At 45.8% G+C, this 27,248-nt stretch overlaps 1 protein-coding gene across 2 annotated transcripts; it reads left to right on the plus strand.

Moving 5' to 3' along the window:
- On the plus strand, window positions 1-27,248 carry POGLUT3 (protein O-glucosyltransferase 3). 2 transcript variants are annotated; one of them, XM_089775647.1, is made up of 8 exons: window positions 1-317; window positions 6,884-7,081; window positions 8,875-9,161; window positions 10,059-10,275; window positions 12,219-12,415; window positions 14,799-14,993; window positions 16,117-16,221; window positions 24,910-27,248. In XM_089775647.1, exons 1-8 carry the CDS (start codon window positions 116-118, stop codon window positions 25,033-25,035), a joined length of 1,527 nt encoding a protein of 508 aa, XP_089631773.1. In that variant the 5' UTR covers window positions 1-115; the 3' UTR covers window positions 25,036-27,248. The 2 variants fall into 2 exon arrangements, with proteins under 2 accessions (XP_089631773.1, XP_089631774.1); XM_089775648.1 differs by having other exon boundaries at window positions 132-258.

Here is a 27,248-nt window from a genome sequence, read left to right on the forward strand (position 1 = left end):
GGGCAGGGAAGCAGCTAGGTCGTTGCCCGATTGGTCAAAGCAGCCGCCAATCACAAGTAGCCAGCTCGCCTCTCCTTCAGCGCCCCGGCCCGGGATCTCTGCGCCGGGCAGGAAGATGGGGGGCAGCGGCGCCTCGCTGCTCCCGCGGCTGCTGCTGCTGCTCTGCCAAGCGGCGGGGCCACCCCCAGACCCTGTCAGTGCGGAGAGGAGCCTGGTTTGGGGGCCCGGCCTGGAAGCGGCGCTCACGATGCCCGTCAGGTATTTCTACATGCAGGCGGTCAGCGCAGCTGGGCAGAACTTCACCCGCTCCCCGCCAGGTACCGTGCACGCCTTTGCCCCGCCCCTGTTCCCCGGCCCGGCGCTCGCAGCCGCACCCCTGGCTCCGGAGCCGAGGAACTTGTCGCCCGAAGGAGTTGACTGAGGACGAGAAGCGGATCCAATGAAGCTACGATTTTCTCCCATCTCCTTTCCGCTTCCCAGGCCGGGAACCCAGACTCAGGCCACTGCAACGTCAGATGCATTTCCCAGTAATGCACCTTTAGATACGTACAGTCCCAGTGTGACACCCTCAGGGAGAACATTAGAACCCGCACTACTCTTCCAGTGTGCAGTGTGTCTTCCCATGCAACCCTGCCCTTTCACTGTTTTAACTAAAAAAAGACTGTAGTCAATTTGGTTTCCAATAACGTTTTCTCCTGATTTCAAATCTTAAGCATTGATTTAGCTATGCCAGAACAGAACTCCAAATCTCTCCATTTTTTCTCTTTTCTATATAGTTTTTTGAGAAGTAATCCTAGTCCAGCTTCATTCTATTTTTCTGGCTCATCTTGGTTCAGTCTCTTTCACCTTTCACTCAGTTATATCAGTTCTGAGGACTGTACTTGCTTTGGTGATTGTGTCTTGTTTCTGTTTGGTTTTATGAGAAGCAATTCCTTTCCTGGCACAATCAAACTTTGCTTGAAGCTCTTACCATTTAGGAAGAGTTCTTGATCAAACAGACAAATTCTCTAAACTATGTAGTACATATTAGCGATGTTCGAGTGTAAATGACTAACTGCTTAACCGATAAACAAATGTTTATCAGTTAATGTGGGATACACTCAGCCAAGCCACTTCCCTGGGAGTAGGGAGGCCAAGGGCTATCCGGCTTCACTCAGGGAGGACATTGGCTGCTGGCTCTTCTCCCAGGGAGGAGAGCCAGGCAGGCAAGGGAGGCTTCACTGCAGTCTCTGCAGTATAAAGCCAAGCTATGCAAATTATAAGCTTTATACTGAAGAGCCCACAGTGTGGGTAACTGTGTCACCCAGGAGTGGGCAATAATTTTTAATGGGGGGGGGGGGAAGGGCAAGCCACGATTTTGACAAGTGGTCAAGGGCTGCATTTCTACTGAGGGGTTTGGGACAGTGGTTGGGTGCAGAAGGGAGCTTGGGGTAGGAGACTGGGTGCAGGGGTGTGTGGAGTCTGCCAGGGAGCTTGGGTGAAGGAGGTGGTTGTGATTTGGGGGAGTGAATTGGGGTGCAGAGTCCAGGAGGCATTATGGGTGCAGGAGAGGGAGGAGCTCTAGCGGGGTGCAGAGTCTGGGAGGCAGTTGTGACCTGGGTGAAGGGGGTACAGAGGGTTTGGGTGATGACTTGGGGCTGGGAATTGGGTGCAGGGGCAGGTAGGGTTATGGGGGCCAGAGAGGATTCTGGCCTGCGGGAAGAGTGTAGGAGGGGATGCAAGGTCTGGGAGGGAGTTGTGACCTGGGGGAAAGGAGTACACAGGGTTTGGGTGGCTGCCTGGGGTAGGTAGGTGGGGGAGAAGGTGGGTGCCAGAGGCAGGCTCTGGCTGGGAGGCCCTTACCTAGGCAGCTGCCACTCAGCAGCCCAGTAAGGAACCTGAAGGCTGCAGTTTCAAGCTATTCCACGTGGATCTGCTCCTGGCAAAGTGTGGAGGGGGTAGAGGAAGAGAGAGGCTTCATTGGCTGCCCCTGCTGCCAGCAAAATCTCAGAGCTGCTATTGGTCAGAAACTGGCCAATGGAAGCTAAGATTTTGCTATGGAGCGGGACAGAGCACAAAACCTCCCTCCCCCTCCCAGAATGAAGCAGCCTCCTTGAAAGCGGCTGCTGCCACGGTGTGTTGAAGGGTCCCAGTGAGGCAGCCCGGGCTGGATCCGGTGCATCCGGCCCGGGGGCAGCCTCTTGCTCACCCTTGGTGTAACGGCTGAGATTTCCCCTGTTACATGATTTTCAACATCTCTAGTAGAGATATACAATTATTTATTTTTTCTCTCTCCATATATTTTGTAAAATAAATAATATTGTATATAAAATAATTGCTGGTAAAGTTTTATATACATAGAAGTATGTGTGTGTAGACACGCACACATAGACACACAGACCTTCAAATCTCTTCACTGATCTTCCCTTACATTTACTTCAGAAATGCCTGTTTCTTAATTTTTCTCTGCCAGTGCTTTGCTGTTTTGCTCTGTTAGTATGCCTAAGGAATACAAGAAATAAAAAAAAATTATTTTAATTATCTATGACTTTCCCACTGCATCTCACCATCTGGGGGACCTACTTGTCCTTTGATGAGCACTGAGTCAGGTTGTTGTCTTCTCCCACAAGTCTTGTTGGTTTATAGCAGGTGCTGAATTGAATTGCCACTAGCTAGAAGATGTGATTTTTTTCTGCATTAAAAATATATAATTCTTTGAGTAGGTGTCAGTGTAGATTCCACTGTAATAAACATGTGATTCACATGCATGAGCCTGGAGTCTTTGAAGTAGCAGTATCTTTTGAGACTGCATATGCACCCACTGCCTCCTCATGCTCTTTTGTGGGAGTTTAAAGGTCAGAGTGGCCATTACTCTTCTTCAGCTCCCACAATCAAGCCGCACAATGGAACCCAGGGATGGCTAATTCATTACTTCTCAGCGTTCATTAATTCTTCTACTTATTCATCTGAAAATCAAATAATCTAAGATCCTTTTAGTAGGAAAATTTCCCAACTGCCTAAATTATCAATTTTAAAAAATTAAAAAGGAAGAAGACCCCCTATAATATGTGGTTCTGGGGGCTACTACTGAGGGTGTCAGTTCAGGGCAAATTACTTAGTAAGGGCTACTTCTAGCCTAAAACTGGGGTTCCTCCACCATAAGGTACACCAGGGCTACTCAACACATGGCCTGTGGGCTGCATGCGACCCTTGGCCCATTTGTTTGTGGCCTATGGTGCAGTTTGGGTTTACGCAGGGCTCAACACGTGGCCCACAGATGGGATCCTTTGAACATAGCCTCCATTGGGACACACTTCACAATGGTGAGGCGTCTCCCAGGCATTGAAAGATGCAAGTGGATGGGCTGGCTGAACAGACAGGTACAGGGTGTTGGCATTTCTAGTCCCGCAGGGAAGAAGTGCAGGGAGTGTTGGGGCATTATGGGAAGTGGTTTGTATTCATGCCTCTCAGTGTGAAATAAGCTATTTGCATATATATTTGCATGCACATGCAACCACACTTCAGTTGCAGCCCTCGGCATGTCCTGTGAGTATCGTTGTGTCCCCCAGGGCTTCCAAAGTTGAGTAGCCCTGAGGTACACCAAGCCAGACACAAAGAGCACTTCTGCTTCTCCACATTGGCTAACTGGAAGCCATACAAGCCATCACCTTAGACCCGTGGTCACCAACCCATCAATAGCGAGGGCTCGACCAGTTGATCGCAAGGTGTTCTGGCCCCCCCATTCTCCCCCACACCCAAGAAGCCCCACTGCCTACCTCCAGCGACAATGGAAGTAGTGCCAGCTTCCTGCAGGGTGGACGGAAGTCCTGCAACTGCGTGCCGGGAACTTGCGGGGGGGGGGGGGTCCCAGGAGGAGGCGCGCGCTGGGGCTTCCCTACTCTGCGGGACAGGAGAGTCGGCCCCGGAGGAGGCGCACGCTGGGGCTTCCCTGCTCTGTGGGAGGGGGAAGTTGGCCCCTGAGGAGGCGTGTGCTGGGGCTTCCCTGATCTGCGGGGGGTAGGGCAGAAGGAGTCCTGGGAGGAGGTGGGTGCGGGGGACTCCCTGCCCCCAGCAACACCCTGTCCCCTGCTGCAGAACCCTGTCCCCTACCCCCCTGACACCCTGTCCCCTCTCCCTCACTGGCACCCTGCCCCCACCCCAGCATCCTGTCCCCTGCCCCCACTGGCACCCTATCCCCTGCCCCAGCACCCACTGGCACCCTTCCCCAGTACATGTCCCCTGCTCCCACCAGCGCAGTTGGGGCCATATTAGTGAGGCTTGGGGTGGGGGGGGGGGGTGGAGGTTTTTTTGCATCTCATTTGTATGGCCCCAACTGACTTTTCTGTGGGTCACTGACCCCTGACTCAAAACAGGTTCCCTGCCCTTCTAAGAAATAAAGACAATGCAGAAACTTTTTGTGTTTGACATAATATTTTATTTAAAAATGAAGCCTGGCCAACAAACCCCCAATTGGGGCCAAGCCCCCATCTGGCCGCAGGATCGTAACACTCCTGCACACACACACCCAGACCCTAGATCTGAGCCTATCATACACTGGACCCCCCCTGCCCTGAGCTCCTCACGTACCCCAACCCAAATTCCTTCACCCTCACATCCACAAGCCTGGGGCTTGCTTAGTACTCTAACCCTCCATATGACCCCAACACTCCCCAGCCTGGAGCCCCCTCCCTGAGCTAGCATCCCCTTCTCCACTTCCTCTTGCACCCAAATTTCCACCCAGAGCTTGCACCTCTCACCCCTTCCCACACCCAAATCCCTCATTCCCACCCCAGAGCTCACACATCCTGTCTCAACCCAGTGAGGGTACAGCTAGACTGCAGGAGATTTTCCAGGATTCCAGAGATATCCCGGAAAACCTGTTCCGCATCCAGGGACGCATTTGTTCTTCTGCTTTTTTTAGTGGAAGAGCAAACATGCTCTTTCGATAACCCCTGTATTCCTCATTCCACGAGGAATAAGGGGGCTTCCAAAAGAAGGGGTTTTTCTGACATTTGGTCCAGTCTAGACAGGCCAAATGTTGGAAAAACCTCTTTCTACAGAAGAATTGAAAAAAAAGCGGCAGTGTAGAGTACATAAGGACTGGGTATAGCAAGTGATGGAGAGGAGGAGAATAGAGAGGGTGGGGCTTCAAGGCAGGGGTGGGGTCTTGGGAGAAGGATGGGGCGGTAGATCTTGGCTTGTTCTGACATTTAAAAAGTGATCTTGGTTGTTAAAAGGTTGGAGACCACTGCCTTAGACAATCCAGTTTTCTTTTACTACCACTTGTACCACCCCTCATACAGATGAGAGGTTATGAAAACCAGTCTCACCAAATAAAAATACTTTTTTTCTGACCCCAAAGGACCAGCCACAGTCCAGATCAATATATAACTCAGATATTACTCAAAAAAGCATTTTGCCTATCCTTTAGAATCTAAAGGTTTATTTCTAGAAAGGAAGAATCATTCATAGCATTGGAAGACGCCTTCACAGAAGAATCCACACAAATTCCAAAGATGACTCCACACTGAAACCACTGTCAGCACTGCAACAGGCCCTAGGGTTGCCAGATGGTTTAACAAAAAAATACCAACCCACCCCCGGCAAAAGAAAAACACCAGGAAAAAATTCTGTTGAGGGAAAAAAAAGGGGGAAACCACAGTTGTTGAGCAAAAAAAAAGGGGGGGGGGAGACCAAAGTTGTTAAGAAAAGAAAAAGGGGGTGCTGCATGCCTCACTTCCCTGCCAGACATGGCAGGGGAAAATTGTCCCCGCCAGGCTTCCCATGCACCTCACTTCCCCACCCCCACCAAATGCAGCAGGGAAAAATTGTCCCTGCCAGGCTTCCATCCAAGGGAAACAAGAAATACTGGACATTTTACATGTCTAGTATTTTCTGGTGTTTTTTTACCGGACGGGGGACTCGAATAATGGACAGTCCGGGCAAAAACTGGACACCTGGCAACCCTAGCAGGACCTGGAACCAAGACTTCTGATCACCTCAGCACTGTCCTTAGAGGTCTCTTCCTCTACAACAATGGGGGACATCTTTTCACCATCATGCAGAGAACTCTCCCCTCTGAGGTCAGCAGGTGGCCTGATGGAAAGATCTAAAGGATCATTGTTTAGAGCAACATCACAGTTTTATCGTGACTGTTAATGGACTAGCTGACACCATGTGAAACAGCTATGCCTTATTGGGCATGCTGGATCCATGCACTGAAACCTCCAGGAAATGGGAGCTTTAGTTGTCCCTTCCTGAACAACTGGATGCAGAGGAATACAACGTCCCTTATGAAGAACTTTCACTTGAAGGAATAATTCTCTCTCAAGTCCTGTATCTTGGTAGGGGATTAGATTAGATGACCCTTGTGATCCAATTAAACCATATGTTTCTATGATTTTGTATCTGATTTCTGCATGCTGCAAGTGCCTTCCCACCAGCTAGTAAGAATTCTTCACTCCTATTGTGTTTTATTTTGGTTTTCCTTTTCTCTGATTCCTGAGGAACTAATATATCTTCACAGTATTAACTTGAACGCTGAATAACGAAGTTGGTATCTTTGCTTCAATACAGTTAAGGCATTCTTACTGTGTTGTAATTGTCACACATCAAGGTTACTTACATCTTGTTTATTTTCATCTGTCGATTTATATTAGACATATAATTAGGAAAACGTGACACGGTGATCTCTTTCTCTTACACACATTCTTGGAAAATAATGTTAGTGTATCTTATAAAACATGACCACTAATCTGTACACTCAGAATAATGTACAGGGTAAATTCAGAGAAATGTCACTGAGTTATGTCAGGTTTACACTGGCATAATTCAGAGTAGAATTTGATCCATCAGTGGCATCTTTTGTTTGCTTGTTTGTTTATTTTTATATTCTTCTTTTCAGGAAGAACACAGTTCAAAGTGGAAATTAAAGCACTTTCCTCCAGTGAAATCATCAGGATCCACATCCCTAGCCTTTTGGATAGGAATGATGGGTCATTTCTTATACTGTATCGGATGTATGGGAGTGTCAACGAAGGGTTAAAGATTGAGGTACTTTATGGTAATGAACATGTAGCTCAATCTCCTTATATTTTGAAAGGTAAGTTTTCAGTTTCACATTTTATGGTAACAACTACAGAAATGCTATGGACTAAACTTTGGCTACTCTGGTAACAAACTGGAGCTTTTTCTGGGATAAGCATCCCCTAAGGAACCTTCCTCTTACACGGAATAAAAGAGTAGAAATAAATTACATGCAGATCATTGCCAGGTTATGGGACATAAAAATTTAAGCATGGAAATCCCTGGACTTTTTAGGTCCTGTGTTAGAACATGTTTCCCTAGCTCTTGTTGTAGGGTGACCTTCAGTGTTTGTGATGTGCCACAGCACAGACAGAACATCTTTATTTGTGGTGAGGCTGTGAGTTTTCTGGCATGTGTCCACTTAAGCACAGCATCTGCAAGAGTGTAGTGCTATAGCTGTCTAAAGGAATCTTCACCTCGCAAAGCAAGAAAATCTATGTTATACCTAGCAGTTCATAATGTGTTCAGTCAATCTTACCTTTGTGATTTCCAAAACATGGTCCTTTCTAGACTTTGAAATCTTATAATCAGCCCCATGTTCTCTTCTTCTGATAGGCAGAGCTTAGATCAACGCTGGTTCCTACACTGTAAGTTCCATTTAAAAGGGAAAATGAAAGGAAATTGTTTTCACATTTCTAGTCTGCTTCTCTGGTCTTTTCTCTTCTCACAATTAGTTTGTTACCAAGGGGGAAAGGATGAACCGTGAAAAAAATTACTTCTTTAGCATTATTTTCCACTCTTTCCTTCTCCAGATCAGAGTTTTGTTTTTGTATGCCATTCTATACACACTTTCTTATAAAACACTTCAAAACAATAAAAAATGGTTTTAAGATGAGATTTAAAAGCAGTACATTGAAGGATTAGTTCAAAATGATTTGGAGCAGCAAAAATGAAAGCAAACTTAATGCTTCTTCTACTGTTCACCAGCATAAGACAGAACCGTAGCAAAGGACAGCAGGGATGGGATAATAGATTGATACCATAGTAGAAACTGTTGATGCAAGATTGAAAAGTTTTGAAAAATTATGGATGTTAAGTGAAGTTGACTGGTAGGGATGATATGGCAACTTCAGCAAGACAGTAGTCAGGGTGTTGATGCTGGAGCATACTTACATAACTATGACAGAATATGGTACTAGTTTTTGCTAGAAGTTCATAGGATAAAGTTTACTTAAATGCTTAAGTCTTATTGCAGTATATTAATCCACTCTGATCAAAAAGGACAGACAGATTACATGTAATTACATGATTAATTACACACAAGAAAGCACCTCATACTAAATGTAAATATTGTGACACTATAAAGTTCTAAATAAAGGTTATAATGCTGATAAATGAAACTGTACAGCTGACTAATATTATTGATGTTTGTTTCAAATAGTTGTAGGAATTCTGGCTCAGTGAAAGATAGCATGATATTGATACACAACTTTGTCTTTTTTAGTAGAGATGATTGAAAAATGGTAAATATTTTCCATGAAAATAAAAAAAAAAAATTGAGGGGCTTTTTTTGGCTTTTGGACAAAATAAAATGTTTTGGTGATTAGTTGTTTTAGGTTTCTAAAAAGAAAAAAGAGTCACTTTTATTTTTTCATCAAAAAATTCAGAGAGAGAAAATTTTCCAAGAAAATATTTGTTTACAAAAATGGTCCTTTTAATAAATAAATAAATTAAATAAATACAATTAAATAAAAACCCCCAAAGACTTCAGCAGCTCTAGTTTTAAATTTTAGTATGCATCAGGAATCTAGGGCATTGTGAGCTGACGTTATCACAGATGTCAGATGTTCATTGCTTTGTTTACCACAGGGCCTGTTTATCATGAGTATTGTGAGTGTCCAGAAGAAGATTCTCAGACCTGGCAGAATATTCTCTCTTGTCCATCCCAGGAGCCTCAAGTTACTAAGGACTTCACTTCTTTTCCCACCATCAACCTTCAGCGGATGCTTCATGAAGTCCCAACAAGGTTTGGGCAAACAAGAGGTGCTATTGTTCATTACACTGTTCTCAATAATCACATCTACCGCCGTTCTATAGGGAAGTACACAGACTTCAAAATGTTCTCAGATGAAATGTTGCTTTCATTGGCAAGAAAGGTACTAGCTCTATAAGACTTTAATTAAAGACTTTTGGATCACACGGATATGTTTCCATTTGGATGTTATATTCATACGCTTACTTTCCTACAAATCTTAAACTATCGTTGCATATTTAATTATTAAACAAAGATTTTATTATTATTTCTGCATCTGCATGATACCATATGTTTGGGAAGCCTGTTGTTACTGGTAACTAATTACCTGATCCAAAGCCTATTGAAGTCAGTAGGAAAACTACAGACACAGTGATTCTACAGGCTTTCCTGAATTGGAATTCCAATTACACAGATAGCTTGCGGAACTGAGCCTGTAAAATGTGTCTTTACTCAGATAATACTGATCTTTGTTTGGTGGCTTGACTGACTGACTGACTGATTGATTGATTCTGAGAGAGAAGATAAGTGACATAAAATCTTTTATTAGACCAACTTCTGTTGGTGGAAGGGACAACCTTTTGAGTGTCTCAGAGCGGTTCTTCATGTCTGGAGAAGGTAACTAGAGTGTGAGCACTAAATATAAATTGGAACAGATTGTTAAGCATAAGGAGTCACACATGCTGTAGAAGACCACTTAAAATGAAGTGGGCATTTAAGGGTTTTCAGGCAGTGGGGCAAATAATGAGCTCATTATAATAAACTGTAACATACTTTACTGCCTATACCCTTAATTGCCCACTTCCTTTAAAGTAGTCTCCTACAGCATGGTCCTTTCCACCATCAGAAATTGCTGGGGGGAAAAAAGGTACTACCTCTCGTATACAGGGAACAACACGGCTACAGCAACACTGAAAATGAATGATTCTTTGTCACACAGGAAAACTGATGACCATAATTTACTTTTAAATCATGAACAGTTGAGGTGTAAGTCTTTGTCCTGCATTGAATATACTTTTAGGTTCGTCTCCCTGATGTAGAGTTCTATCTTAATGTTGGAGACTGGCCAATGGAACATCGAACAGCTAACGATACACCTGGCCCTATACCTATCATTTCATGGTGTGGTTCTGTGGATTCAAGAGACCTAGTCCTTCCAACTTATGATATAACCCGTTCAACACTTGAAACCCTGCGTGGTGTTACAAATGACCTCCTTTCTATTCAAGGAAACACAGGTATATTAGAATTTGTAGCCTTTAAAAATCAATGGGATAGAATTCATAAGCTTGCCAAAAGTGAAGTAAAGAGGATAGATGTTAACATAATGAGGGGTCCTGTAGCATTTTAAAGACTAACAAATTTATTTGGGCATAAGCGTACATGGGCTAGAGCCCACTTTGTCAGATGCATGAAATGGAAACTTCAGTTTGGCAGATATATGTACACGTGAAAAGATGGATGTGCACATTACTGTGCAGAGGATCTATGCTAACAAGGTCAATTCAGTCAGGATGGACGTGGCCCATTCCCAGCAGTTGATGAGAAGGTGAGAATACCAAAAGAGGGAAAATTATTTTTTGTAATGAGCTATCCACTCCCACTTTCTGTTCAGACCCAGTCAAGTTTGCATATGAATTCCAGCTCTGTAGTTCCATGCTGACCTTCAGGGAGAAAAAAACCTTTCAAAAACAAGAGAATATATGTAAAGAGAGACATTGGCCAACATTTAAAAAACCAGATACCTTATGTAAGTATCTGTGAGTGACCTGATTTTCAAAAGTAGTGAACATTCACAACATCCACTGACATCAGTTGAAAATGCTCTTCTTTAGTGCCTAAATGTGGATTTCAGAGCCTAATATTAGGCACTCAGGTTTGAAAATTTGGCCTTCAATTCAGACTGTAGTTACACTCATGCAACACCATTGACTTTTAAATTAACAGTCTCTCATTTGGGTTCTGAGAAAAATAATTTGTATTCATAATAATCTCTTCCTTCTACTTATATAAGAGTTCACAAAACAGACCATAAACATCCTTTTGAAGTAATTTATGCTCTGTCATGTTGGTATGCAAAGTACAAGTATTTCATTTTGCATTGAAACATTTTTAGAAAATAGGCACTTAGGAAAGTGTAGTTATGGTGTATTCATGCTGATGTACATATCATGATTATAATTCCCTTCATCCTAAAAAAGTGCTTTGGAGCACTAATTATAAACAAATATTTGTTCAATTCCTAAAATGGGATTTGAGCTATTGTAATTGTTTAAACTGTGAAAAAAGAATGCATAACTTCATACAGGGCAGCCTCCACTACACTGAAAAAAAATTTAATTTGGCCTGCAAATGGAAAATTTGTGTCTATGTATAAAGAAAACCTTAAGGAGTGGGCTTTGTTCCTCCATTTGTGTTTTTCAACTTTAGAAAATTTTTCTTTTTCCTAGGAGAGCCTACGGCAGCTCATGGAATTAGGAATTTGACATGATGAACACACAAAAAATGAAACCTAACTGGGAAAGTGATGTTTATTTAGACAGTTTAAAGCTCCCTCTCACTCTCCAAATATTTATTTAATTCAAATACCTGATAAACAGTTTGGAGACAAGGACTCTTGTTAATGACTCAGTATACCTGTTCCTTCAATTAAGGGTGGAATAAGCTCCCATTCCACTTCTCTGGATCCTCCATGAACACTAACAGGAAAGGCAAGATTTGATATTTTGGAAATTTCTAAAAGTATAACAATAAGCAAAGTGAAAATCTTACAGATTTTCACTGTACATTGTAATGATACAAAAAAAAGAATACACCATCTTTTTTTTTCCCTCTGCAGGTCACCTTTTAGTGACCCTTCAACACTGTCTGGGAAAATTGGCTGCTTACCAGAGGTTCCTAATGGGGACTGGAATTATGTCTTGGGGTATTTGGGTGGACTTTTAAGATTGAAGGTCTCTTGTTCAGAAAACTTCAGAACAGGACAAATATTTACCAGTGAGGCTTAAAGGCTTCTTTAATTAATGAGTAAGTTCATAATGGAAATTATGCTGTTACCTGTTTTACCATACATGGGAGCATTAGTCTGATATTATAATAAAATCATATTGAATGTATGAGCATGTGTAGTTTGAAGACTTTAAGGCTGTTTTCTCTCCCTTATGTCATTCAATCTCTGTAGGCCCTTTCTGGCACAACAAAACGGAGCTAGCTTTCTTCAGAGGTCGAGACAGCCGAGAAGAACGTCTTCAATTGGTGCAGCTATCTAAAGAGAATCCAGAGCTACTAGATGCTGGAATAACAGGATATTTCTTCTTCCGAGACAAGGAGAAAGAGCTGGGAAAGGCTCAGTTGATGGGATTCTTTGACTTCTTTAAGGTGTGCCACATTATATTGCAGACCTTGCTTTAGTTTACAGTTAAATGGTTATTAACAGGCCACTTTCCTTTTTAACTTTACTGATTGCATTTCAGTGTTTGAAACAGTTATGCTTCCCTGGGCAAATTTGTCCATACAAAATAGATATTTTACCCATAAATAAAAACATAGTATAAGCATTTTTTTTAAAAAAGCCATGCTGTGCTGTCCACTGTGATCTCGTTGACTTAGTAGGCTTTGCAACAGGGCCTGTATTCAGATTTCTGCCCCACAACAACTGTGTACATTTCTTACATAACATGAAAACAGTGGGCATATTTTTTATAGATGTAGGTACACCATCTATTTCAAAAATAGTTCTTGTAGCAGTGGGTCAGAAAAGCATATTGAATGCTGCTGATTTATTTGAACTTGCAACTCCATTGTTATGTCAGTACCACCAAGATCTGAACAGCAAGGATGGGGTGGATTTGTAATATCCTCCTTTACTTTGTGTATTTGCATACATCTGCAGTCAGAGTTTCCTGCCAGCTGGACTTAGCCTTAATGTTATTTTTTCTTCATCTCTCTCTCTATATATTTTAAAAATGTTTCCTGCAGGAAAACAGAGTGACAACATCACATCACTCTACGTCCAGTAACCTCTCCCTCCCTCCTCTCTTTTCCTTTCCTGGTGCTTGGTAGCCAGGTGGAAAAGTGTGAGGCCCCCTGCCCCTGGCAGATGGGGGGAAGACTGTGGAGCCTTGGCCTGAACCCTCCCAGCAGCCAGGGAGAGAGCTGGGCCAGCAACAGCCTCAATCCAGCCCAACCCCTTGGCAGCCATGGGGAAAGCTAGGCCCAGCTCAGCTTGGGCGTGGCTGGGGAGGTAGGGATGTACATAGTGGGGAGAGGATGAGGGGACGGGCAGGGTCCGGCTGGGGAGGGAGAGCCAGGGGGTTCTTGGGGCCAGACCCTTCCTCGCAGCCGGAGGAAAAGCCAGGCCTAGCATGGCTTAGGCCCAGCCCTTCCTCTGCCCAGCCCAACCCACCCCCAGCAGTTTGAGGGAGAGAGCTGAGCCAGCAGCAGCCTTGGCTTGGCCCACCCCCCAGTGGACTGAGGGAGAGAGTAAGGCCAGCTGTGGCCTTGGCCAGGCCCAACTCCTTGGGAGCCAGAGGGGGGAAGGGAGAGCTGGGGCTGGCCTGGCCGGAGGGCGGGGCCCAGAAGCCAGGGGGAGAGAGCCAGGGCTGCCAAACTTCAGCTTGGCCCTCCCCAATGGCCAGAGGAGAGCTAGGGCTGCCTATCCTGGGGGGAGGGAGGGGGAGGTTGGAAGGGTTGTCAGCAGGGGGCACTGTCCCCAGGTTTACTCTTAAATGTAATTCAGAAAATAGGCAGGCATGGTTGGCATCAGTGTTCTGTTTCCGTTCTCTGAAACTGCTTGGATTATTATTGTGCCATTCATGAGGGATGGTATGAAGTCACACCACATCAAGGTGAGTGAGGAGATGGAAAGGAGAGCATTGGGGGACCAGTTCAACAGAGTCTCTAAAAGGTTAAAAACATTTTCATTTGCAATTATGGTAAACTTTATTTGCCTTACAAAATTTTAATTTGGAATTAGTGGTGTCAATAGAATGTAATGAATCTGCTGATCCCTAGGGGGAAATGAGTAGTGATCCTGTAAACAAAGTGGCAGCAGAGTTATAAATTTCTGAAGTAAAGGCAGCATAGCCTCAGTTGGTATAAATTGTTATAGCTGCATTGACTTCAGCAGCTATTATATTTTATACCATCTGAGGTATAAGATCGATTATATCAGAAATGCTAAAAACAGACATCTCCAAAGTGGACACATTGTATTACTTTTAGTGTAAATGTTAACTATTACTCTGCTTACTTTTAATTGAAAGTAAAAACTATCATGAGCTATAGACTAGAATTAGATGGTAGCTTTCCTTACCCAAACCTTTGTCCTTTCCAGATTTATTTGGGTATGTCAGCATAATCTGAAAAAGTAGGTCTTTGCCCATGAAAGCTCATGCCCAAGTAAATCTGTTAGGATTTACAGTGCCACAGGCATCCTCATTGTTTTTGTATAAGGTTTTGAATTCATGCATGTAAAACATGGAGCAGATATGGATGACTGGAAAGGCTTTGGTGGTCTTCTAGATAAAAGCATTTGATTTTCTTACCCCTCCTTTCAGTTTTGGGGATTTTTTTAATGGGCTTACACTTCACAAAATCACTGGGCCATGTCCCTCTTGCTTTATTTATTGACTTCTGTGGGACTGTTGTGGTGAGCAGTATTTGGCATGATTTTTAATTGACCCTGAGGTCAGCACTGTGGGGTAGGTAATAATTAAAAAAAAAAATTCTCCTTTTTTGCATCTTTGTTTTCCCCTTACAGTACAAATATCAAGTGAATGTAGATGGGACAGTAGCAGCATACAGATTTCCGTACCTCATGTTGGGTGACTGTCTAGTACTGAAACAAGCCTCTCAATTCTATGAGCACTTCTACAGTGAATTAAAACCATGGAAACATTATATTCCAATTAAAAGAAGCCTTGATGATTTGCTAGAAAAAATTAAATGGGCTAAGGTGAGTGTTATTACCAACAAAGTTAAAGGGGATAAATTGACATAAGCAAACACATTCTTAGTAGTTCTCTTCCTTTAGTATTGCTACATCTGCGTTGTGCAACTCTACACTGAGATACTCAGGGAAAAGATGAGTATGTTGCTATTATTATTAATTTAACTACATGCAAGTAAGGTCCCAATTCAGGTAAACATCCCCATTCAGGAAGGAACTTATGTAAGCACATGCCTAAAGCACATGCCTATGCTTGTTTTGCTGTAGAATAACTTTAAACAGTTTTTCAGATCTTTAAAAATTGCTTTCAAACTTCAGATTACTTTTTTAAATGCTGTGATCACAGAGAAGAAATTAATACAGATAACCTACTCAGATATACCAAAATAACACCTTCATATAACATAAAATGAGAGAGAAGGGGTATTTATAAATAGGCTAAACATCATTTGATGATGTAGAATAAAGATTGGGCTTCAAAACCAATACTAACACTGTGAGAAACACAATAAATATTTCAGTTCTGAGTACTGTAGTTGTACACAAAGGACCAGATGAAGGTTATTACAAGCTTTGAAATGAAGCTCTAAAACTCTTGAATACAATTACATGAATAAAAATGCTTAATACACTATCCATATCACCAAAACACATTCTACTTGTGTTATCCAGGATGGCTCAGTCAAAAAGCTTCACAGAGAACAAAGCTGGAAACAGAAACACTTAATTACATGTAGTAAGAAAAGACAACAACTACAGCTCTCTGTTCTGTGTAACCAAATCTGTGTGAGACACCTAAAACCTCCTTGTGAACTGGCCTGTGGCTTGAACAATGCAGTAAAGCGATAGCTGATGTATTTTTCCAAATATATACAATTGACTATCAATACTTTTACCAGCAGTCCTAAAGATATAAATGTTTTTGTGACCATGCAAGCATATTGATAAATTCTTTAAATCTGGAACTAAATGTATTCTTGCACGCTATCACTAATTGTACATTGGATAGCATTGCAGCTATTACTGCAGAGCCAAACAGTCCTCTTTATGAGAGTTATCTTGCTAGAAAAGAATAGAGTGATTCACTGACTGCACTGTTGTTCACTGCTGTTTCTTTCCAATTTCTCAGGAAAATGATGATGAAGCTAGGAAGATTGCTAAAGAAGGACAATTAGTTGCAAGAGAATTACTACAGCCTCACAGGCTTTACTGCTATTATTACAAAGTGTTCCAGGTTTGTACTGTGTGTCATTTGGTTACGTTTTCACTTGCTACTACTGGTACTAGTCCCACAGATTTCTATTTAGTCCACATATCTTAAGACATCAATCATGATAGGTTGCAAGGGCTCAGTCAAGAACTCTGGTAGAACATACTTAATTGCAAGGGATTAGTCAAGAACTCTGGCAGGACATACTTCATTACTATTGGGAAGTGATCTGAGCTACCTGGAGTCCTACCGTAAAAGAGGTCTCATGACTTCCCACACCCACCCCATCTGATTTGTACTGAGGGTTTTGTGATGCTTAATTTCTGATCTCGACAGATTGTTTTCCATTAGTCTCTGACCCTTTGACTATGTTCCTCCTTTTTCCTATCTCCAAACTCATCCTCCAAACCAGTGTCTCAGGGTACGGCTACACTGTCTTTTTTTTCCCTCCGGAAGAGGTATGAGAATAGCACTCACATTTGCATACCTTCTTCTGGTTTGTTTCCCCTTGAAGAGGCTTTTCCACCATTTGGCCCCATCTACATGAGGCCAAATGTCAGAGAAAGCCCCCTTCTTCCTCTGCGAGCCCTTTCTACTGTTTCTATTTAAAGGCTTTCTCCATCCTCTTTGGAAGCTCCCTTCAGGAAGTTGAAGGCTGCTATCAAATCCCTGCTCACTCTTTGCTCTGCAGACTAAACAGACCCAACTCCCTCAGCCTCTCCTCATAGGTCATATGCTCCAGCCCCCTAATAATTTTGGTTGCCCTCCTCTGGACCCTCTCCAATGTGTCCACATCCTTTTTGTAGTGGGGGGCCCAGAACTGGACACAATACTCCAGATGTGGCCTCACCAGAGCCTAATAAAGGGGAATAATGACATCTCTGGATCTGCTGGCAATGCTCCTCTTAATGCAACCTAATATGCCATTAGCCTTCTTGGCTACAAGGGCACACTGTTGACTCATATCCAGCTTCTCATCCACTGTAATCCACAGGTCCTTGTCTGCAGAACTACTACTTAGCTGGTTGGTCCCCAGCCTGTAACAATGCTTGGGATTCTTCCGTCCCAAATGCAGGACTCTGCACTTGGCCTTGTGGCCCAATCCTCCAATTTGTCTAAGTTACTCTGGACTCTATCTCTGCCCTCAAACATATCTACCTCTCCCCCTAGCTTAGTGTCATCTGCAGACTTGCTGAGGGTGCAATCCATCCCCTCATCCAGGTCATTAATAAAGATATTGAACAAAACCTGTCCTAGAACTGACCCTTGGGGCACTCCGCTAGAAACCGACCGCCATCCTGACATCGAGCCGTTGTTCACTACCCGCAGGGCCCGGCCTTCTAGCCATCTTTCTATCCATCTTACTGTCCATTTATCCAATCCACATTCCTTTAACTTGCTGGCAAGAATAATGTGGGAGACTGTATCAAAAGCCTTGCTAAAATCAAGGTTTATCACATCCACTGACTTTCCCATGTCTACAGAGCCAGTTACATCATAGAAGCGAATCAGATTGGTCAGGCATGACTTGCCCTTTGTGAATCCATGCTGACTATTCCTGATCACTTTCTTCTTGTTAACATGCCTGTAGAAACCTCTCTTGTTATCCTTCACATCCTTTACCAGTCGCAATTCCAATTGCGCTTTCGCCTTCCTGATAACCCCCCGGCATTCTCGAGCTATACATTTATACCCCTCGCTGGTCATTTGTCCAAGTTTCCACTTTTTGTAAGCTTCCTTTCTGTGCTTAAGTTTACCAAGGATTTCCCCTGTAAGTCAATTCAGTCTCCTACCATGTTTGCCTCTCTTGCTATGCATTGGAATGGTTTCTTTCTGTGCCTTCAATAAGGCTTCTTTAAAATACTGCCAGCTCTCCTGGACTCCTTTCCCCTTCATGTTAGCATCCCCTGGGATTCTGCTCATCAGGTCTCTGAGGGTATGTCTACACTACCCTCCTAATTCAAAATAGGAGGGTAATGTAGTCATACCGCAATTGCAAATGAAGCCCGGGATTTGAATTTCCCGGGCTTCATTTGCATAAAGCTGGCTGGCGCCATTTTTAAATGCCGGCAGTTCGAACCCCGTGCCGCGCGGCTACACGCGGCACGGAGTAGCTAGTTCGGATTAGGCTTCCTAATCCGAACTAGCTGTACTCCTCGTGGAATGAGGAGTACAGCTAGTTCGGATTAGGAAGCCTAATCCGAACTAGCTACTCCGTGCCGCGTGTAGCCGCGCGGCACGGGGTTCGAACTGCTGGCATTTAAAAATGGCGCTGGCCGGCTTTATGCAAATGAAGCCCGGGAAATTCAAATCCCGGGCTTCATTTGCAATTGCGGTATGACTACATTACCCTCCTATTTCGAATTAGGAGGGTAGTGTAGACATACCCTGAGGGAGTCAATCTGCTTTTCTGAAGTCCAAGGTGTGTATTTTACTACTCTCTTTTCTTCCTTTGGTCAGGATCCTGAAATCTACCATCTCATGAGCACTGCTTCTGAGGTTGTCACCCACCTCTACTTCGCCTATTCTCCTCCCTGTCTGTGAGCAGAAGGTCAAGCTGCTCATGGCCCCTGGTCGGTTCCTTTAGCACTTGTACCAAGAAGTTATCCCCAACATTCTCCAAAACCTTCTTGGATTGCCTGTGTACTGCTGTATTGGTCTCCCAGCAGATGTCAGGGTGATTAAAGTCCCCGACGAGAACCAGGGCCTGCAATCTGGAAGCTTCTCTCAGTTGTCCGAAGAAAGCCTCATCTACCTCATCCATCTGATTTGGTGGCCTGTAGTAGACACCAACCACAACATCATTGCTGTTGTTTGCAGCTTTAAACTAAACCCATAGACTCTCAACAGGTTTTTCTCTATATATACACTGGAGTTCTGAGCAATCACAGTGCTCTCTTACATATAGTGCAACTCCTCCTCCTTTTCTCCTCTGCCTGTTCTTCCTGAACAGTCTATACCCTTCCATGACAGCGCTCCAGTCATGCGAGTCATCCCACCAAGTATCTGTTATTCCAATTATATCATATTTCTTGGACTGGGCCAGGGCCTCCAGTTCTTCCTGTTTGTTGCCCAGGCTTCTCGCATTGATGTACAAACACCTCAGATAACCAGTTGATTGCCCTATCTTCTCCATTCGAATCAGGGGTCCTCCTTTCTTGCTCGTTCCTCTTTGCATTTCTTCCCGGTATCCAACTTTCTCATTCCCCTTAGGGTTTTGGTCACCGTCCCCCAACGAACCTAGTTTAAAGCCCTCCTCACTAGGTTTGCAAGCCTGCCTGCGAAGATGTTCCTTCCTCTCTTTGTTAGGGGGATCCCATCTCTTCCTAACAATCCTTGTGCCCGGAACAGAGTCCCATGGTCGAAGAAACCAAAGCCCTCTCTGCGACACCACCTGCACAACCATGCATTTACTTCCTCAATTCGACGATCCCTGCCCAGTCCTTTCCCTTCAACAGGGAGGATGGATGAGAACTCCACTTGCACTCCAAATTCTTTAATCCTTCTTCCCAGTGCTACATAATCCACAGTAACCTGCTCAAGGTCATTCTTGGCCGTATCGTTAGTTCCCATGTGGAGAAGCAGGAAGGGGTAGCGATCTGAAGGTTTGATCAGTTTAGTAATCCTCTCAGTCACATCCTGAATTTGAGCTCCCGGTAAGCAGCACACCTGTCAAGATTTCAGGTCCAGATGGCAGATTGATGGCTCAGTCCGTCTTAGGAGGGAGTCCCTGACCACCACCACCCGTCGTCTTCTTTTGGGGATGGTGGTCGTGGAACCCCGATGCCTAGGACTACACATCCCATGCCTTCCAGTAGATGGTGTTCTCTTCCGGTTTCTTCCTTGTGAGGTCCCTTCCAAAGCAGTCACCACTGCAGAGCCTGTGGAGAGAGCCTGAAAGTGATTATTTACCTCTATAGCATTGGGGGATTCCTGTGCTGGCCTTTTCCCCCTTCTAGAAGTTACATGCTGCCAGTTCTCTTCCTGGTCCCGTACTGCCCTCTCTGGCTCTTTCGCCTGCCGTGCTTGCAGGATTAAATGCTGCCTTCTATTGAGGAAGTCTTCATCCTCTCGGATCGAATGTAGGGTCGACACTTGGGCCTCCAGTCATTTAAACCAGGGTTTGCAGCTCCCCTTGCCTCTAGTGCAGTGGTTCCCAACGTGGTGCCCGTGGGCGCCATGGCGCCCACCAGGGCATTTATGTGCGCACACCTAGTGACCAGGGCCATTCTTGAGCCCCGGGTGCCTGGCGCATGCGTGGCTCCTGCCCCGGGCACGTGGCACATGTGTGGTGCCGCCCCTGGGCGTGCGGCGCATGTGTGGCCCCCGCCCCGGGCATCCGGCAGCCCCAAAAGGTTGGGGACCACTACTCTAGTGCATTGCCAGGGACTGTGATCCCTTTCAGCTGTTTCTTTTTAAAGGGCTGGCCCCTTCCCCGTGCCTGTCAGACAATGCATTGCCTAGCACAGTGTTTCCCAATTGGTGCTCCGCGGAACCCTGGGGTTCCACGTAGCACAACGAGGGGTTCCGCGAGGAGCCGGCGCTCCCCTACCCCCTCTGAAAAAGAGAGAGAGAGAGCCCGTCCCTGCCGTGCGCGACCTTCCCTGAGCTCCCCCTGGCTGGCTGCTGCCGACCTGCGCAGCATGCTCAAACCAGCAGGTGGAGAGACACCCGGACGTGACATAACGTCACAGCCCGGGATTTTAAACTTGCTGGGCGCTGTGAGGAGTGCATGGCTGAGTTGCGGGAAAGGGAGGGAAGGGAAGGGGCTTGTGCAGAGGGAAAGGGGAAGGGCTGGGAGAGGAAGGTGCTTGTGCGGAGGGGAAGGGGAAGGCACCCCGGGAGCGCCGCAGATTGGCCGCCCGCGCTCTGGGCGCGCGGTGCTTGGGAGGAGCGTCGGCCCCGGGCACGCGGCACTTGGGGGGGGACGCCGGCCCCGGGCACGCGGCACTTGGGGGGGGCGGGTGCGCAGCGCCTGGGGGGGGCCCGGGCACACGGCACTTGGGGGGGAGCCCGGGCACGCGACACTTGGGGGGGGCGCCGGCCCTGGGTGCGCGGCGCTTGGGGGGGGCGCCCTTGGGCACGTGGCGATGGGGGGGCCCTGCCCCCGGGCGCGCAAGTGTCCCTGCCCTCTGGCGCCCGGCGGGCGAAAGGGACAGGGGTGGAGGAGAGACAAATGGCAGGGAGCCAAGCACAGACAATGAGGAAAAGGGCAGGAGGAGAGGTATTAGTGGGAGGGGGACAGGGTGATGCTGGGAGGGGAGAGGGTAAGGGCACTGGGGGCTAGAGGGGTGAGGGGAGGTGCTGGGAGAAGGCTTGAAAGAAGGGGTGGGCATGAGGAAGGCTGGGATGGAGCAAGGCATGTGAGAGGGCAGAGGGGCATGAGGGGAATGGGGGCAGAGGGTGGTGAGGGGTGGGCATCAGGGAAAAATGGAGCAAAGGGGGCAGGGGAAGTGAGGGAAGGGGGAGGCACCAGGAGGGTGCAGGGGTAAGAGAAGGTGCAGGTGCCAGAGGATTCTGGAGGGACCACCATCAGAGGAGAGACGCAGGGCAGGTTTGTAGAGGGAGGTGTTAGAAAAGGGGATGAGGAGGGGTAGCTCACATGATCAGAGTGGGGCTACTGGAGAAGTGGGCACAGGGAGGAGAGAATGGCTGGTGAAGGGGGTTGCAGGAGGGCTGAGGACAGTGAGAAGAGCAGGAGTCAGGACAGCAGAGGAGGGTGAGGAGTTGGGGGGCAGCAGGCACCAGGGGAGCTAACATGGCAGCAGAGGGAAAAGGTAGAGGTTTAAAAATATTTATTAATAACTTGGGTGGCACATCCAAACAATCCACATGAACTCAATACTGGTGCACAACACAAAATTCATTTTGCTCATGTAAGGAAACTCTTAGGCTATGTCTACACTGGTTGTTTCTTGTGCAAGAACACATCCACTCTTCCATGTGCGAGCTGAGCTTTTGCACAAGAGCATCTATGGCAGTGTGGACACTCTTGTCCAAGAAAGTGTCGATGGCCATTTTAGCCATAGGGCTTTCTTGCTCAAGAAATTCATGTTGCCTATCTACACTGGCCTCTTGCGCAAGAATAGTTGCTCAAAACGGCTTATTCCTGAGCGGGAGCATCGTAGTTCTTGCGCAAGAAGCCCTGATTTCATACATGAGAACGTTAGTGTACTTGCGCAAGAACACACGGCCAGTGTAGACAGGCAGCAAATTTTTGCGCAAGAGCGGCCGCTTTGGCGCAAGATCGTGCCAGTGTAGACACAGCCAAAGGGAGGGAGGAAGGCAGGGGCAGGGAATCAGCACTGGCTCAGCATGTCTACATGGTTTGGGGGAAGGTGCAGGGAAATTGAGCTCAGCTGGGTTGCAGAGTGGGGAGGTCTGGGGAGCTGGGCTGTGGGGTGGGGTGGGGTGTGTGGAGCTCAGAGCTCAGTTTGACTGCAGGAGGAGGGAGGTGCCGGGAACCGGGGCTAGACTCAAGGGGAGGAAGGGACAGGGAATCGGCTCTTGGCTCAGCAGTTTTGTGGGGCTTGGAGGAGGTGCAGGGAAATGGGGATCAGCTGTGCTGTGGGGGAGGCATGCAGGGAACCAGTGCAGGGCTCAGCTGGGCTGAGGTGGATGGGGGAGGGCATACAGAACAGATGGGCAGCTCAGCTGGGCTGTGAGGGGCTGCAGGGAACTGGTGCTGCACTCCCTTGGATTGTGAGGGATGGTTTTGGGGGAAGTGCAGGGAACCAGCAGGGGTGGGCAGCTTAGTTCGGTTGCAAGGGATAGAGGTGCAAAGAAGCCTAGTGGGAAAGGGGGGACCAGGAGCCCTGAAATTACTTCCCCTGGTTCAAAAATTCCTCATCTGGGACCAGTCAGGTCTAGAGGGTGCCAGATCAGGGAGGTCCAACTCCTACCCAAGTCCCCTCCTCGCACCCTCCCTCGTAGCCAGACACCCTACATCCAGCCTGCTTCTGCACCCTACCTATCTGGTCTGCACTCTACCCAGACCTTGTCCCCTTCCGCCCCCAGCTCCCTCCCAGATCCTGCACCCCATCCCTATCCCGCTCCTTGGCAGCCCTGCCATCCACCCTAGCACCGCCCTGGCCCCAGCACCATGCCTCACACCCCAGGACTCAGCACCGCCCTGGCCCTGGCTCCAGCCCCAGCACCCTGCCATCCACGCTAGCACCCAGCAGCACCCTGTTCCTTGTCCCAGCACCCTGCCAGTCACCCTAGTGCCCAGCAGGACCATGTCCCTGACCCCAGCACCCTGCCACCTGCCTGTCCCAGCACCTTGCCCCAGCACCCTGCCACCTGAGCCAGCATCCTTCCACTCAGCAGCACCCTCTCCCCAGCACCCACTAGCACTCTGTCCCCTACCCCCACCAGTACATTTGGGACCACATTAGTGAGGCTTGGGGGTTTTTGGAGGAGCTTTTTTTTTGTTTTTTTGCATCTCACTTGTGTGTCCCCAACTGACTTTTTTGTGAGTCAGTGACCTTTGACTCAAAACAGGTTCCTCACCCCTCTCACATATAAAGACAATGCTAAAACCTTTTGAGTTTGACATAATATTTTATTTAAAAATGAAGCCAGGCCAACAAGCCCCCAATTGGGACCAAACCCCCATTTCACTGTAACATCATCACACTCCTGCACCACCTGACCCCAAATCTGAGCCGATCATACACTGGAACCCCTGTCCTGAGCCTCTTACATCCCCACACTCCTGCATCCCCACATCCTCAGTCTTCTGCCACAACGTTCCTCCACCATCCACACATCACAAATCTGTGTCCTGAGCCCATCATACTCACAAACTTCTTGCCCTGAGTTCCTCACATATCCAGCCCAAACTCCTGCACCCTCACATCCACAAGCCCTGGCTTGCTCAGCACCCCAACCTTCCACCTGAACCCAACACTCCCCAGCCTAGAGCCCCCTCCCTGAGTCAACAGCCCCTTCTCCTGCATCCAAATTCCCTCCCAGAGCTTGTACTCCTCACCCCTTCCCACACCCAAATCCCTCATTCCCACCCCACACCTCACTCTCACTAGGTTGAGACAAGTATAAGGGCTGGGTATAGCAAGTGATGGAGAGGAGGGGAACAGAGTGGATGAGACCTCACAGAAAGGAGATGGGGGGGAGGTGTCTTGGGGACGGAATGTGAATTTCATGAATTGGTGGGTCTCTCTCCTCCCCCGCCCCCCCCTTTTTTTTGCTTGACAAACCTAGGGGTTCCTTGAAATTTTGAAAAGCTGAAAAGGGTTCCTCAGCCAAATAAAATTGGGAAACACTGGCCTAGCAGCTGCGGGGAATAGGAGAGCCCTTTAAATAGAAACAGCTGAGAGGGCTCACAGCTTCCTGGGTCTCTAGCGTGTTGCTAGGGAGCCAGAGACACCAGCCTTTTCAACTGTTTCTATTTAAAGGGATTGCGCCTTCTCCTCCCCTGTTACCCAAGGCTGGGGAAGATGCGAGCCCTTTAAATAGAAGCCGTTAGAAGAGCTCTCGCCCCTTTCCCACTCTGCGGCTACGAGCTAGGGGGCGGGCCTGAAACTGCCTCATGGGCTGGATAAAAACCCGAGGTGGGCCAGATCCGGCCCGCTAAGAGGCTTTTGCCCACCCTGGTTTAAAGCGAGGTTTCAGTAGGAAGAGAGGAGAATTCTATTACATGAATTACATGCTAGTGTGTCAGCAATCTTATATGTCATTTACATATTTCAGAAATATGCCAAACACCAAGCTAACAAACCTGAAATAAGAGATGGGATGGAACTTCTACCCCAGCCTGATAACAGCGCTTCCATTTGCCACTGCCACAGAAAAAAGCCTTTAAGGGAAGATTTGTAACTGTACCAGATGAAGAAAACCATTCCTGTTTCACTAGCGATGCAAAAAATAATATATATCAGATTTAAACTGTGAAATCTAGGATATATTTTTGCACTGGGGAACACTCTTGATTATGTACTTTTATTGTATTTACGCACTGTTACTGTGCCTATGATATACAAATTAGTACAAGCTCTTCTATAGGAACATTTAACATTCAACAAAACAGTATTAAATTTCTCCATTAAGTCATCTGCTGATTTCTATTTTCTACTGAAAATAGTTCTTTAAAAACACAAATTATTCTACCACAGTATTAAGATGGCTACTAAATATACAGCAAATCTGTAACTGTAAACACAAAGTGGATCAATTTAGATATGTGAGGTTCAAATCTGGTATTGCATCTGATGATTTTTGATGGCCCATGTCAGGTAAATCTTGTGATCTCCATTCAGTTTCGAGTGACAAGAATGAGATTGGATGTAAAAAATGATGGTGATATTCTTCCAAGGTCCACTTTTGACCAAAATGACATTGTGTAGATACTCAAAATACAATCTTAATATGGTCAGGGTACTACCTTAAAACTCAAGAGATCTGTGTTTGATTTCCTGCTCTGCTGCAGCTTTATGTGTGGGCAAGGCACTCAGGCAATGTCTCTGCTACAGGTCCTGTGCCAGGAGAGCTTCTTAATGTAGCTACAGTGTAAGCCAACAAGAGGAGTTCTGCCAACACAGTAATCTCTCTTCTCCAATCATTATCAACTATGCTCACTGCAACATAGCTTTGTCAACACTGAGTGTTGGGTTTTTTTCATATTCCTACCTGATATGTATGTTGGCATAATTTTATGGTGTGGACCATGTGTTAACCCTGGCCTACATTTCAAATTTAGATTGACCTACCTATGTCAGTTAGGTGAGAAATTCACACCCCTGCCTGGCATAGTTAAAATGACCCAACCACCTGGTGTAGATGCAGCTGTTAGCTACTGCAGCTAAAAGGTGGCTCACCTACATAGACAGAACCCTTTCATCAATATAGGAACAGCCATGGCAAACTTTAAACTTCAATAATTACCATGGTTAAATATACTGGTAGCCAAAACATGTTGTTGTATGTTTATTTCTTGTTTAGTTGGACAGAAAATAATGCTATAATAATGTTAGAGAATCACATTTTAGCTAGTTATATATACAGACATGATTACAAATAATCTCTCTCCTCTCCACACAGGAAGAAAAATAGCTACATTTTAAAACATGGTTTGGACACTCATGTATCACTACTGTAATTAATTATGGTTATTTTTGTAGTCCACACAGGATCATAGACAAAAATATAAAGTTACCATTTCCAATCACACTATCAATGGAAAGACAGATTTATATTATTCCTTGTCCCCTCTACTCCAGTATCCCACCCTAGTTATCACTGCTACATTTAAATGGAAAAATACTTCAGTACTGTCTTCTAGATCAACAAAATGACCTCCTCACTCTTTACAGATACTACAGTATTTGACTTTTTTATAATGTCTAGGTTTTTTACATATTTGTAATCTTTTCTGTTGTACCGTATTTTAAATATCAGCACATCTTCCTTTTGAGTGAAGTACACTGAAAACAGATTTAGAACAATTGTTAATTGATAGGGTGAATGCCAGGACAGGTTTAAAGGCTACTTCTCTGTCACGTGACTCATCATGGATTTAAGAAAGCGTTGTATCTTCTTTCAGAAAGGCAAGGGGAAAAGCAGGGAGGAGGGAAAATCACTTTGGTTTTTTACAATTCATAGCTTTCTGTGTTTTGAACAATAAATTGGGTCCTGAGACTTATCCTGTATTGCAAGTGAACCTTTCCTAAAAAGCCACTGATGTTGTGAAGACCAGGACTTTAACAGGGTTCAAAAATAACTAGATAGATTCATGGAGGTTAGGTCCATCAATGGCTATTAGTCAGGATGGGTAGGAATGGTGTTCTTAGCCTCTGTTTGTCAGAGGCTGGAAATGGATGACAGGAGAGGGATCACTTGATGATTACCTGTTCTGTTTACTCCCTTTGGGGCCTCTGGCATTGCCCACTATTGGCAGATAGGATACTGGGCTAGATGGACCTTTGGACTGATGCAGTATGGCCATTCTTATGTTCTACATTTTCTAAAACAACCTTCCCCTCCTGGCAGGGGTGAGTCAACCTCCTAAAATGCTAAATAAATTCTTAGTACAA

Source organism: Pelodiscus sinensis, chromosome 1, assembly GCF_052426305.1.
Source record: "Pelodiscus sinensis isolate ZL-2025 chromosome 1, ASM5242630v1, whole genome shotgun sequence".
NCBI lineage: Eukaryota > Metazoa > Chordata > Testudines > Trionychidae > Pelodiscus > Pelodiscus sinensis.